The sequence below is a fragment of the Alligator mississippiensis genome, chromosome 2 (genome assembly GCF_030867095.1).
Source record: "Alligator mississippiensis isolate rAllMis1 chromosome 2, rAllMis1, whole genome shotgun sequence".
Taxonomy (NCBI): domain Eukaryota; kingdom Metazoa; phylum Chordata; order Crocodylia; family Alligatoridae; genus Alligator; species Alligator mississippiensis.
In genome coordinates this window covers 51369287-51384315 of record NC_081825.1, presented here as the reverse complement: position 1 = coordinate 51384315, position 15029 = coordinate 51369287, and the positions used below count along the sequence as shown (strand labels likewise).

General features: G+C 41.9%; 1 protein-coding gene across 8 annotated transcripts in view; it reads left to right on the top strand.

The window, feature by feature from the left end:
* RBM47 (RNA binding motif protein 47) overlaps positions 1-4855 on the top strand; it is a 142533-nt gene extending 137678 nt beyond the window's left edge. For all 8 annotated transcript variants that reach the window (XM_059721646.1, XM_019480778.2, XM_019480789.2 and 5 more), the window contains one exon: positions 1802-4855. In XM_059721646.1, the coding sequence (XP_059577629.1) occupies positions 1802-2050 (249 nt within the window). In that variant the 3' untranslated portion in view covers positions 2051-4855. The remainder of the gene's footprint in view (positions 1-1801) is intronic.
* The last annotated feature ends 10174 nt before the right edge of the window (positions 4856-15029 follow it).

Here is a 15029-nt window from a genome sequence, read left to right as displayed (position 1 = left end):
GAAGCCAGCTAGCTAAGCAGGATGGGAGCCAGTAGAAAACACTGAAGGAAGGAAGTTGTCTTTTGAATTGCACCTCTTCCCCAGACTTAGGAATCTACCTGTAGGTCACAGTTAGGCAGTTATGCAAGACTGAGACTGGTTGTCAACCTGAAACTGCTTTCTGGTATAGGGAACTGGATCACTCATTTCTACTAATGAACAATCAGGGGAGAGGGAAGTGGTGACATTGCTCACCTTTATGTGAGTCCAGTGGTTAGAACACTTGCTCAGAAGCACAAGACCTGGGTGGTAGGTCCCTCTTGCCTAAGCTACAGAGTCAGGTTTCCCCTTATTCACTCTCTTGCTCTGGCCTCAAGAACCCAGCATTCCTTTCTACAAAGTGCTACAGTTTCAACCATAGGTCTGGATAGTGTCCCTACTCCAGACAGTCTATAGCCTGATGATTAGGGAGCTCTCCTGGGAGATGGAAATTGCAGGTTTGAGCCTCCTTCTCAGGCTAAGGAGGACCTAGAATGCTCCGTCTGTTGGTAGTGCCCTGGAGACCAAGCACAGGACCAGAATCCCCTTGTATTGCATGCAATGCAGACAGAACCAGATGATGGTCCTTGTCCCAAAGGGCTTTTGTAAACTATGTAATCTTTTAGCTATAACACTAATTTGGCAAGCTCTGTAGAAATGCATGTTGAGATTCCAGGAAGAGAAGAGAGAAGACAACGCATGGTGTCCCAATAGCCTCTTCCATTATGAAGCTATCAGCCATTTCACAAACAGGTGAATTTAGCTCCACAACAAGAAATGAGTTAGGAAAGGTACTATCGGGCATACACTGCAGAATTAAGGCCTGCTGACATGTCCAGTGTCCTACATATGTCTGTGATACAACCAAGAACAGAATCCAGGAACTTTATTTGCCTCTGTGAGTGCTGGAGGAAGGAGGAAAATAACTAGCCCCTCCTGTACCACTAGGACTACAGGAATCCATCTCAGGGAAGTCAATCATGGAGACCACTGCTGCCTTCACCAAATAAGAGAGGTTTAATTTACATCTGAAGTTTCACAGAAGTCCTGCTGGGACTTTAGAGATGAATGCATGTTTATGGTGGCTCCTGGAGTGTACTATATACTTTCCAGGTGTTTAAAACAATTAGGAATGGTCTTGCGTGCACGTGAGTCATATCCATTGCAGGCCAAAGGAGAGATGCATCTTTAAGAAGCATGTAAATATAGGCAAGGAGGTAGAACCATGGTCAGGGTCCATACATCAGAGCATTTAGAAGTGATTAAGTGATGATAAACAGATAAGCCTGGGAACATTGTCAGAGCAAAAAAGACAACGCAGAACTTGACAAGAAAAGATAAATGGGAAGGAGCAGAACTGTGCAGCCTTTTTGAAGGCAGAAATAAGAGATTTCTATCTTAATGTACAAGTGGACAAGGAGCCAACAGAGGTCTTCCATGAGGGAAGTGATATCACCCTTTTGCTGGGATTTCACCACTCCCACAGTTGGCCTGTCTCAATTTCTGGGCAGTACTTACTGACTTGAAGACCTGTGGCAGAGCAGATGTCACACAAGCTACTAAATTCTGTGCCCTTACAAGCCCACAGCCTGGTTCCACCATATCTAACCCAGCATCTCCTTGCTCCCAGTTCTGTCACCATATCATCCCTATTCAACTTTAGAAATCGAAGTTTGTCCTTTGAAATGAAAAGTACGTAAACTCTGCCTGTTACACTGCTCATGGCTGGATAGCACCTCTGCATTAGAACCATACAGACTTACCATTACTTTTCTGTTCTCAGGGTCGCCCACTAACACCAGTGTACACTATGGCTCACAACGTTCAGAGAATTCCTGCTGCAGGGATTTACGGTGCAAGTTATGTTCCATTTGCAGCACCTGGCACAGCAACAGCAACGATAGCCACACTACAAAAGAATGCAGCAGTTGCAGCAGCAGCAGCTTATGGAGGATATGCCGGCTATATACCTCAGGCATTCCCTGCTGCTACAATCCAGGTTCCAATACACGATGTCTACCAGACATACTGAGACTATCAGCCACAGTGGAGGGGTGGGGGGGGGAACAAACACTGAAGGAACACTTTACTATTTATGAAGAAAGAACCTACTGCAAAAGAATATGTTTGGACTCAGTAACTAATATAAAAACCTGAAAGTGAAGAATGTTATCAAATATTATGTCTGAAATATTTTATACGCATGAAGTTTTCACTTAATTTTTTAGGCTGTTTTAACATACCTGTATTCATTCATACATTTCTAAATGACCTACATGCAGTGAACCCATTGTCTATACAAATTTATACACATTAGTCGGGTTGCATAGGGTCTTGTTTTTTTAGCAGTTATATTTTCAATATATTTGTGGTATGAAGGTTATTTTTTAGTAACTTCTGCACTCCAGAGATTTCTATTTTGTAGTGCCTTTAATAATATATCAGCTATGTATTAAAAAAGCACACCTGAGCAGCTAGGGAAAGTTAAACAATATATTTTGAAAAATATATTCAATATTTAAAAAATACCTACCTTAGAATTTTTTTAAAAGAAACAACAAGTATCTTATTTAAAAAGTTATTTACTGGAAAGTGCAATTTGAAAATGAGCAAGACCTCTGCATTATGTGCTGACATTCGTACAATCTGTTTGTTAGTGTCTTAGAATCACAAGCACCAAACATCTAGTTAAAAAAAAAATCTCATAAAATGAAACTCTTTAAAGCTGAATTGACTGAATCATGTTAACTAAAGGAAAGGTTGTCAAGTTTTCCATAACATCCAGCTTTATATTTATTCAAGTTAGCCAATTCAGCCTCAAAGCACATGCAGAACTGAGTGTCTGGTATTTCATGTCTTGACTTAGATTTTTTTCCAGTATACAGACCTAGGCTCTTTTTAAATGCTCTTTATTTTATTCTTTTGAAGTGTAAGTTGTAGTGACTGAGAATGTATGATATTGTAGACAAGGACTGTATGTGCTCTTGTCAACAGGAAGTAATGCATTATTTACGTATAGTTTCATCATGTTTCATGCAAAATTTCTGAGGTACTAGGGGTGTTAGTGATACTGGACTTCATAAAAAGGGGCTAGCCTCCCTCCCCTTCTCCCTTCCACGCCTAATTCCAGTTTGCATTAGTTGGAGTTATGCATGCACATTGGGGAAGGGAGCGATTAGCCTCCTATAAGTTTAAGAAATAGAGTTTGTAAATATCTTCTAATATACATTTTTAAAGTCATTTTATGTTGCAAATTTACATGGTATGTGGTTTGCTACAAAACAAAAACATTTTATTTCAACGTTATTAAAAAGTTTGTTTTATTAAGAAGTAAATATATTATTGCAGTGTTTTGTGGCCTGTTTAAAGGCTTTTATTTAGTATCACAGTGAATGTAAAATACAGTAAAATGTTAAAGGAAGAGCTCACTCACTTTATGAAGTGCATCAGCTCTGCCAAAACAACTCTAGTGAAGTGAGGTGCACAGCAAATAGCGAGTAAACAATTGTGCTTTCTTGTTTTGTTTGCTTTTTTTCCTATAAGAACGAGCTGGGGATCCATCAAAAGGCATGGTTTTTGCCCACTGACAACAATTTCAGATCATGTCTCACTAAAGTAAGTGCGGGCTTATTATATATTTTCTTGTCTTAAATTTGGCAGTTAGTTTAGTCGTTTTTCTTTGGCTGAGCGCTGTTATATTCAGTCCTACCTTACTTTTATCAAAAGCACTGTAAGGAAGTTAACCATTAAATTGGACTCTGACCGAAATGCTCCTTCCCATGACAGTTTTATCACGCATTCTGGTGTTTCTGAAAATATATCTAGACCTCAGCTCAAAGACTCCACCCTATTTGAATATTATCCAAGTGCCAAAGTACACAAAATGGGCAACCTTCAAGGCCTGATACTGTGGGAGCTCCATGGGGAACAATAGCTGCAGCCTACTGAAGGCCAGAGATGTTTTTCTGAAGGACTCAAGATTGTTTTTCTGAGTGGTACCATTGGCTGAGTACTAGAAGGCAAGGATAAGACCCATGAATTAATGCCATTTCAGTAGTTGATCGCTTTGCTACATAGGTTCTCCTAGGGACAGCAGAAAGTGAAGTGCAGGTTGCTTCCCTGCTTTTGCCTCCCCGTACCTTTATCTAGAACCTTGACAAGCTCCAGTGCTGCAGATATCCAGCCAAGGAGGAATTAGGGGGTCATCATTGCCCTCCCCTATGTCTATGCCCAACAAGAGATATTCACTGGATCCATCTCTCCTCAGCTTGTCTTTTTTATGGTCTGGCCCCAGTGCTTCAAATATCAATTAAAGTTCTTACTGTATTTTTCATCAGTCTGTATATTATGTGCAACAAAAATAGAGATGATATCCTAACATGGCAAAGGCCAAGCAACTTTGGTTCTGATCTTTGGAGCTCCACATAGGTGCAGGGGACTGTGCTTACCTGTTCCATCAGCAGGATTAGGTCAGTGTTGGATTTACAGCCTGTTAAATGATATCTTTGAGGCTCCCATCTATGGTCTCTCTTTATACTTGTTTCTAAACCATTTCATGTACACTACTGAGGTAAGTTTATAACTTGAAATGTGAACATTTTTAGGTTAAGAACAAAGTATACAAAGATATACACACACAAACACACACACACATCTATACGTGTTTGTATGTGTGTGTGTATATCATGTGCCTTATTTTTCAAACGTGCTAGTATTTTAGGTGTTTTACTATATCTCTTGTCCTCATATTGTTGAAAGGTTCTATGTTTATTCAGTTCTTGCTCCATTTACGGTACATTCCTAGGATGTAGTAAATAAAGCATTCTTTAAAAATTGATATTGCTGTTTCATTTTAAAATTCCTCTTGCCAAGCTGTTGCATTTGACAGGTTCTCTTCACTGATTTGCTTCACACACAAGTGGGCAAAAGAATATTTTGTGCAGATTCAATGTTAAATCAAAAACAGAAGAGGGATTTCTCTCCCTCTGCAACCAGCTGGGGGAGTTCTCTCTGTATTTTTAGCAGCATCAGACAAGGAGCATCAGTAAGACATACTCTGTTCTTAGCAGATAAAGACCAAATATGCTGCCCCACTGCTTGCTTTTACTTTAGCACCTGAAAAGAATATACCCTCTATGTGCCACAATCCAACTTCGATTGAGTTTAATACAATATTCCCATTGATTTCAAAGATAGTGGGATCGAGGTATATAACTCATACTACCTTGTTTATACTCTACCTCTGGACATAAGTAGACCTGACCTGGTTAGCTCATCTTACTTTCTACCTGTGCATAGCACTAAGCTGCCAAATAGTTGGGCATGTTGATTGGCAGTGTTTTCAACAGCGGTCATCAACAAACGCACTGCAAGTCAGTGGGAGAAATAAGCTAGTAGTGTGTATGTGCTTCCTATTTTAACATTAGACACATAGCAGACTTGCAGACTGAAGATATCCTCAAAGCAGGCAGCAGCTGATCCATATTTTGTCCATTGTTTCAACATCAACAAGTGGAAATACTTTCAGGTGTCATATGATAGCTAGGCTCAATGCCAATTCTGTCTTTGGCCTCACTGCCAAGCCTGGCACTTTTTGCCATTTGTAATGTGGACACCTTTGTAGGCACTGGCCTGAGACCAGCATCTGTTTTTAGATAAGCTACTGACCAACCATGGTAACAACTCTGTCACTGCTGACCTGGGCCAATTTTGAGAAGGCTCTACAAACAGCTCCATGTTCTAAGTATTTGTCCCACTGGGTTTAAACTTGAAGATATGCCTAAAAGTCATGGCTGTAACAGGACTGAACTGATGCATAATTGAACTGGTAATCTAGCTATGTAGTGCTTTAATTCTGCATGTATCAATCATCCATTAGAGTCCTTTTGTACTCAGACTGCTAGGTTGCTTCTGCCTACCTGGCCTTCTCCATAGCCTTTTGAAAAATCATTGGTTGTTTCTTTGGTGTAAGTTCATCTATGGGCAAATGTACTGAAGACAAAACTGGAGAAAGGAACAGCAAAGTGGCATAAAGAGAACAAAAAGAAGGGTCTGGGACAACTAAGAAAGGATCAGCTCTAATAAATACAAAGGAGAGACAGGACTCTTGCTCTTGCAGGGGCAGTTATGTGTGCACAAGCTGAGAACGATACATGGCTCCAACTTCAGCACTTCATTCAGACTTAAAGTTAGAGCAATTTTACTATATTTGTATTGCTCCTGAAGGTAATAGCTGAACTCCTGATCAGCAGATCCCCTTTTGAAATGGCTCCCAATGTATGTGTGTCTTTACCCAAACTGACAGGAGGCTGAAAAGGGGTTTTCATGGAAGGCCATCTGCATAAAGGCTTCTAACCCACACTAACACTGAAAGCCAGGGAACTTCAATGGTTCAGGAGAGAGCCTCATCTTCTGAGTTGTTAATTACCTTCCACTGATTTCAGTTGCACCTGAAAGCACCCACAATGTGTCTCAGGTTCAAGGTGAGAGATTGTTAACTCAGCTATTGCATGTCAAGGGAGCAGTCGGGCCACAGGCTTATACGTGGGCGTTGAAAGAGAGGGAGGGAGGGGGAGAGAGAGAGAGTGGAAAAAAAAAAACATGGGTATGGTATCATTGTGGCCTTGAAGCCTGAACTTTTTGAGGTAGGTAAATGTTTTCATTTTTAAGTTATTCAGTAGTGCCCTGACTCCTCCAGCCTTAAACTGAACCCTTGAACTGTTTTCCTCTATGTGTCCCAGCTACATTTTCTTTGAAGAGAAAAGCAAAGCAAGCTCCATACAGTTCTTTGCAAAGTAAAGGTGTGTCAAGACCTACAGTACAGTCTTCTGATCTGATCAAAATGCCAAAATAAAGTGTTTTTCCTAGTGAAATCATGAATAGTTGTTGTAAAATTTTTACTTAGTCCTTCAAATTCCATTTCCCCTTCCTTTTTTAAAAAATATGTGTCTCTTTAATTATTAACATTTTTACACCCAATCCTTTCTTAAAGATTCAAACAAAGTAACAGGGCGTACATTTTGTAAGCATTGTGATAGTTTTAAATATAGATAATTTACAGGAGTGTTTTGTGTTGCCCTAGTTTGCCAGCTTATTTCAGTTCTGTAGGATCTTTATTAATGATTAACTTATCATAAGGTTAAAAAAATGCCTGAGTCATTCTGAGGATATTAACATAAAAAGTGCCATTGAAACTCAGCTGTGTTTTTAAGATGACCTTGCTGCATTGGGATTGGTTCAAGAACAGCACCGGGACCCTGGCTGCTATGACAACTCAAGACTTTGCCAAGGTGGTTTTTTTTAATACTTTGTTTATCATGGATAATAAAAATTTCTTTTAATGAACTGCATTTCCCTAGCAGTCATAAAATTAAAGTACTTTTCAAGCTGTAATTTATTATTTTTCTAATACAAACAATAAAATGAACTAAACAGGACTGCAGATTAATAAGGAAGTCAAGTGGATTAGCGCCATTTTACATTGCAATATATCTGTATAATTCTTCCACTGGAGCTCAAACATACAAACATACACATTTTTTGTGCATGGCATAACACATGTTAACAGTGGGTGTGTCTTGTCTTTGTTAGAACTAATTTAAACTCTGCTATAAACTTTCTGGGCTGGATCCTCAGTTGCTCTTGACTGACACAGCTGCACTGACTTCACTTTCAGCAACTGGGAAACTGTCCCACTACCAAAACAGAACTGACTACTACTGATGTGAATCTGGAAGCCCATTAAATCCAGTTTTAGGCCTTCGTGAATGATTTAGCAAGTGGATGCTAAATGCTTAATCAGAGGGCTTAGGTCTATGTCCAGCTCTGCTGGGAAAAGGAGATGCATAAGTGGCAAAGTAGGAGGCTGAAAATTAGAAATCTATCTGATGTTGTGGTTCCATATATTCCACTGAGATCATATGTCACACCAGGAATTTTCCACTCTGTACATGCAGAGTGTACTCCTGCTCCCATAACCCAAATTCTACAGAGGAAATCATGCTGACCTTGGGGGTATCTGTGAAGGATGTGCAGGCATTCATACTGAGGTCCATTGTCTACACTACTTCCTTAGCCTGCAGACATCATTCATGCAGTGGGGAAGGAAAAAAAGGCAGTATGGAGAAGGAATCCATTGAAATTAAGTGCTGAAGATGCCCATATTCTCTGACTCAAAAGAACCCTCAAGGGTCTGTAGGTTTTAGCTGATGTTTGTGGTAGATTTTTCTGTCCTTCCCTCAGTCTGTTTTCAATCCCTAAAATGACAGAACCCCAAGGCAGTGGAACTCCTATCCATGCAGGGGCTTCCTGGAGCTGAGAGATGGCTTTTGATGCATTTTCTCAGCTTTATTTGTTGCGACAGAATTTTGGCCATAGCTGTCCATTGCCTCACTCCTTCCACAACAAAATATGAGGTGTGATAAGGCCTTGCCTTCTCTCCCTGGCTATGAACGCAGGCCACAAAATGGAATAGTACTCAAAACAGTACAATGCTGACAAAAAGCAATGAGACTATTAAAAATGGGATGAAACTTTGGATAGTATTTTAACTGCAAGGCAGTTTCAATATGAAGTGCTTTGTTGCCCTCTGATGAACTAGCATGGGTTTCCTGTCTTTCCTCCCATGAGACCAAGCCTGGAGCCAACTGCTTTTCAGTACAAGACCAGAAGGCTTGAACTTGCAGTCTATACTGAATCAAAACTCCCGCAGAGTCTTTAATGTGTAAGTTAGAAACCAAAGCTTAATGCTCCATCCAGAAACTTTTTTGAAGTGCAAGGTAGTAAGTAGATGAGTCATGTAAAAAATTCTCATGTGCACAGAGCAGTGAAGTGATTCTGACATTTGAATATGATGCATCTTTATCTAAGAAAATGTCTGGCTTAGAAAGCAGGACCTATGATATTTTCTGGTTAAAACACTCGCTCCCAAATAAAAAAATGTCCACTGTACCCATGTCTCAGGCATCTCACTTTACCAAGCCACTCACCATGCTTCTCTACCCCACCATCTCGTAGCAGCTTCCCTAGTTAGAAGGTCCCCTGTTGACCCATATACGCTTGTAGCTAGCTGTGAATTCAAGTTTGTGTTCATGCCAATACCACCCAACTGTCCACAATTAAAAAATCACTACATTTGTTTCCCAGGACAGGTACAGTCCAAGTCAAAAAGCTCTGCTCTGATTCTTCCTCAGCTGCTACTTGCCTCTAAATAATCAATTTTGTTTTCAGTTGTAGCTACAGGACTCACACAAATACAGTCAGTCCTCCATGGACAATCCCACAATTCCCTGTTCCCCTTACTGCCTGGAAGTCAGATGTCACTTTATAACTCTATAACTTTCTCCTGGACTGTATCAGGCTGCCAGCTAATGCCTAAATTGCCAGTCTGATTATCTGCTCCCAACATGCAGCTAGCTGGACAGTGAAACATAGTTGCATCCTGGACAGTATTTGGAGAGTATACAGCAAGCCAAAGCCGTCCTCTGTGGGGACAAATCAGTGCGACCGCCCTGGGCCCCGTGCTTTGAGGGACCCCACGGAGCCGGGCAGGAGCTGGGTGGAGTGGTCACAGCCCCACCCCTCGCTGTGTTAAAGGGGCCTTGCACATGCTGATTTGCCCTGGGCCCTGCACCCCTCTACGGTCATCTTTGCAGCAAGCACAACGATTTTGGCTTGCTGGTAGTAGGCATAGCCATCATATCACCACCCTGTCAAAGTAACTTATTCAGCAGATCATTGACTAGACCAGGTCGCAATACTGGAAGTACATCAAACATCTGGCTACTGCAGTGATTCTCAATCAGGTTGCCATGGCATCCTGAAGTGTCACAAGAGCCTTTGAAGGGTACCACACAGTGTGGGATCAATAAGTGGGGTGTAAAGAGATAAACGAATAAGTACAGGCTCAGGTTTATTCTGCCCTGGCTGGTCCCACTGCCCAATCCCTCTGCAGGGAAGTAAGTACTGCAATATATGAATTAGTTTTCAAAACTGGGTGCCTGCTGTACTAGTAAGAGCCTCATCAGCCTCCATGAAGCCAGGATGTTACAAGATCCCTGGTTCTTCTCCTAGGGTCTTCCATTTGCAGAAAGGAAGAAAGAGAAGTGGCTACAACCAAGGGGTTCCAGAAAGCAGACACATTATGATGCCTTGAATGTAGATGAATCCAAAGCAGCTTTCTCCAAGCACCTGTCCTTCCAGGGATCCTGGAAGAGTCTTCCAAGGACTTGTTCAGTGCTAACCCATGGATGCCCACGCAGTGAAGAATCCTGAGGAAATTGGAGCCTCTTCCCAGTAAGCATAGCCCACCATCTTATTGTTTTGAGAGAAGAGTGAAATATTTCCTAGTCCAGAGGGAGCTAATTTTTCTGACGGGTGTGCCACAAACTAAGCCTCACCCACTCATGCCGCTCTGATCCTATTCGCCTGCCTGATCTGTTGCTTTGTTTTTTGCTCCCTGCCCTATCTGCTGCTGTTTTCTCTGTTCCCTCCCCACTTTGCTGTGTCATATACACAGAGGTTGTTCATGCAACTTGCAGCAACTATACTGCAGATTGACCATGCCTAGCTAAGCAGATGGCCACTCAGTGTGACATTAAGGGGAATTTTGGCATCCTCAAGGTGTCAGCAGTTTTTGTTTCAAACATTTGCCATGTTTACACAGCAGCATGTGTTTACCCAACAGTTTTCTCTACTTATCCCCTGCCTCCCTCCACCCCTAGAGCCACATGCTTGCCAAGATGGCCACCAACTTCGGAGAAAAGTTCAAAAGCACAAGCCAAATTCTAAGTTTACCTACCACAGCATGATATTGCAATGATTCAGAATTATTATGGGAGATTGAATATGTTTTTTCTAATACGTTGTAACATTCTGCATGAGTACAAAGTATCTAAACAATTACAGTTGATGAAAAAAATCACAAAAATGAAGTTGAGACTTAACCTGTGAACTATGTGCCCCTTTAATGGGCAATATTTGTTAATACTAAAGTCGCTACAAGTATGTACTGCCCTGCCAGTCTGTTTCAGGGAAAGATGTCTTGGGAGAGTGGGGATGGATTTGACAGTTTCCATTAACATTAACTGCAGAGTGAATATTAATGTTTTCTGCAGAGGTAAATCAATGAAGCCCTCACCAGCAAAAGTCCAACCTGTTGTGTTCCTCTTCTGGCTACTCTGTGGTGATGGGAAAGGAGAGGAAAACCAGTTACAGGTGTCATTCAAATGGCAGTTACTTCCACAGCTCACCAGTGCTTTTTTGATCTTTTCCTGGGAAGCAACTTGCAAATTTGTCATGCAACAGGAATTCCAAGGCAAGCCTTGCTGGACCCACTTTGGTAACTGAGAATACTCCTCCTTTTTCATATGTATTGTTGCAGGCTCTTAAAATTCAGCTTCACACACGTGAAGCACACACCCCTACCACCACCACCACTCCCTCCATTGTATTGAAATGCCACCACTCTTTCACATCCAAGGACTCTCAGAGTGTTGCCCAGCCTGAAAAAAGATGGAGCCAATGGTCGAAAGAGGCTCCGACGCCTGTCTCCATTAGCCATGTACTGCTGACAGTTAAGGAACATCTGACATTATATTTTTTTTTAATAATTACTGTAATGTGATCTGCAGTTCCTTTCATAAATGTTCACATGCTACCTCTGGACCTGAAAATGAGAATGGCAGATTTGCCAAAAATGAAAATAGTTGTTATCTGTGAACTTGGAACACAGATTTCATTTATGACTTTCCAAAACAAAACACAAAAAAGCACATGACCTGCCTTTCTATCCTACCACAGGCACAACGGGATCTGAGGCCCAGTCACCCTGAACAAGAGCCTGAGCATACAAATATGGCAACAGAGGGTCCCAAAATAAAGCATACAGTGAACATTATTTCTGAAATGCAGAAGATGCATACAGATACCTGGGAGATCCTGCTAAACGAAACAAAGGAGCTCAGAGAGTTTCCTGGAAAGAGAGCAGGGTTGGGAGCTCTTAGGAACCTGCAGACCCCCTCATGGGGACAAGAATCTGGGAGGGCTTCAAAGTAGGCACCAGTGACTGCCACTGCCAACAATGTACAACCAGACCTCTATGCAGTGTGCTGTGCAGGGACAGCCACAGATAACCAGCTCTGTGTAGGGCCAGGCCACTCCAACTCCTGTTTTAGATGCAGGCAAAAAGCATACATGCCTCTCCAGACAGAGGCACTTCCACATTCCGAACTAGGCCTGAGAAGCTTTCCAAGGCCCTGCTGCTCCAGCCTTGTCCTGTCTGCTTCCATGACCTGTACAGACACTAGACTTGACAGGCACTTGGGCAAGTCTGGAAATCTCAGGGGCCACAAGCAGTCCTGCCTTGCTCCCTACCTGTCCCATGTCACAGGAGAGGAAAGACCAAGAGGGGCACTGCAGACAATAGAGCTCATTCTTGTGGAAGCTGCCTGCATTCTTCTCTTGCATGTCAGTTTTTAAAACTGCACTGTAGTAGTTTCGCTTCGCAGTGTGGCTTTTCTTTGGTTTGCATCTTGCTCTACAGCTGAAAGACACGTTTACTTTTTGTCACTGGGTAATAGGTGCAACTTTCCTGGTATGTATTTCTGACCTTAAGTAAGTTCTTTACATGTTTAACCTCTGCTGGCTGTCCAACCAAGTGTAAGAAAGTTGAAAACTGCAGCTGTTTGAAAATATTTTAGTTGTGTATAAAAAAAACCCACAACACTCTACTTGAGCTAGGAAAGCAGCCCATGGCTAAGTACAGACAGTCAAAAAGCTAAAGGCTGAAGCAATTCAATCTTCACAGGTTAGTCTAAACTATGCAGCTTGAACCAATAAGCAAATAAGCAGGCATTCACTTTTGCTTCCAGAAATGCAGCCACATGCCTGCAGTGGCCCAGGCCAAAAACTGGGGAGTGCTAGATTATGCCTCCCTGCTGTGCCAGAACAGACAGCTTGGGCCAACGCTAACCCACCCACCCTGTGAGGGAGGGTTTATAATGGATGTACAAATCTTCCTGGGATGCTGTGAGACTGTGAGTTAACTTGAATCTGGAGGGGATCTGGGACAGAAGTTCAATAAAGTGATTTAACCTAAATCAGTTAAGTCTGATACTACCTCCATCCAGGGTTATTTTAAACCAGTTTTGGCTATTTTGAACTTCTGTTGTGTTACAGATTTGAACCTGTTTCTGATCACTTATACCAGTTTATGTGTAATTTCTGTCCCTATCATGACTTCAAGCTAGCAACAGAAAGAATGCAAAACGTGAATTTTAACCAATACCTAACTCAGCAAAGATAAATAAATTATCCTTTCCATCGTGATCCATAAAATTCATCAGGGATGCAATGTCAGAGTAGCACCACCCTCATTCCAGAAATTTACTGCAACAGTCCTGCAACAAACCCAGCAACACATCACTACAGCATATTCCACAGCATTTTGTTCAACCTACAAGCCAGCAGCTCCCTGAGAACATACTAACCAAGTCAGTCCTAAGATCAGAGGAAGCTGAAAATTTTACCACACAGAGCTGGCCTTGGCAGAGCTAACTCCAGGTGGTTGCATATAGATATTGGGGAAAACAGGAGACATTCCCCATAAAAAATGGATAGTTTATTCAGCTGGTAAGTCAGCTTTAGTTATGGTCAAAGTAATTTAGGAGTGCTTAAATCCAGGACTTTAGTTCACGTACTATGCGCTTGCATATAGGCATTCTATATTTTCTATGGTACCAGAGAGCAATCTTGGGAAGATGTTATACAAATGGCTGCTACTCATTACTGCCAAAAAACAAACAAACCAAAAACCTTTTAAAATGGTGCAAGTTTTCTCTTAGGAACTTTTGTAAGGCATGTTTAACTGCTTTCAACCTGACATCAGAACCCTACAGGAAAAAAAGACTTAACCATGCTGATTGGAAAATTAAGTCTTACTAAACCTCCAGTTGTCTCAGCAGTTGTGTGCTCCCCTTAACCCTTTCTGCCCAATGATATAGCCGCCTTATGCTTCACCTATTAGCTAAACAAACAGAGCATGGAGCACAAGCCAGGAACCAAACTCTGCAGCTCTAATTCTAGTCCTGCCTCTGACTTGCTGAGTGACCTTAGGCAAGTACTTTCACCTTGTACTTTTAAACTGGCATACTACTTGCCTTGCCCTCTGGGGTGTGGAGAGATGACTGTAAGTGCTGTGAAACCCTGATTCCGTAAGAGGCTGAACACCTGCACTTCTAATTAGTTTCACTAGGAATTGTGGATGCCAAAGATTCTCAGAATTGAGCCCTCAAGCTGTAAGGATGATATAAATACTAATTATAACAGATACCATGATGTAATAGGGCATGTCTATACCATGTCAGAGTGTGCTAGGGAGTTCTCACATGAAACATACTTTGCCCAGTCACTCACTCCTCCTCCACACCTGCTGGATGATGAAAAAAATGTCACATAACCACCATTAGAGCAACATGAAGAACTCCAGCAGAAGACCTGAGACTGAGAGTGGCCCTGGGTGCCATTTCAATGTTCATGCCAAAAAAAGCAGATACATGACCTTTCTTGGGCATGCGCCATACACAAACCAGAAACAAAGGGGCAGGCTTCTCTTCATGGTACCTCTCCCTACTTCAGGCTGATTGGGTTCAGAAGGTCTGTTGCTGATCTCACAAACAAGTCCATCCATTGTCACTGCAGGGATGTTTATACATGTGATTCAGGAGTGGGAGGGCACTTTAGTTAGAGTCTAATTAAAGCACCTGGAGGGTCACATGTATCAAACAAGCTTTAGTTAAAGCTCCCCCCACCACCATTTTTCAGTGGGGGACACTGATACATGTGATACTGGAGTCTGCTGGACCACAGTAATTACCTCAATCCACTAGAATCAATTAATCAAGTCTGCCCTGATGCACTGTAATTACAGCACGTAGGAGCAGCCTCACTGCCTGTGTATAGGTGCCCCTAGTAACCAAATAGCATCTATGATGCAGCAGACCGTACAGTATACG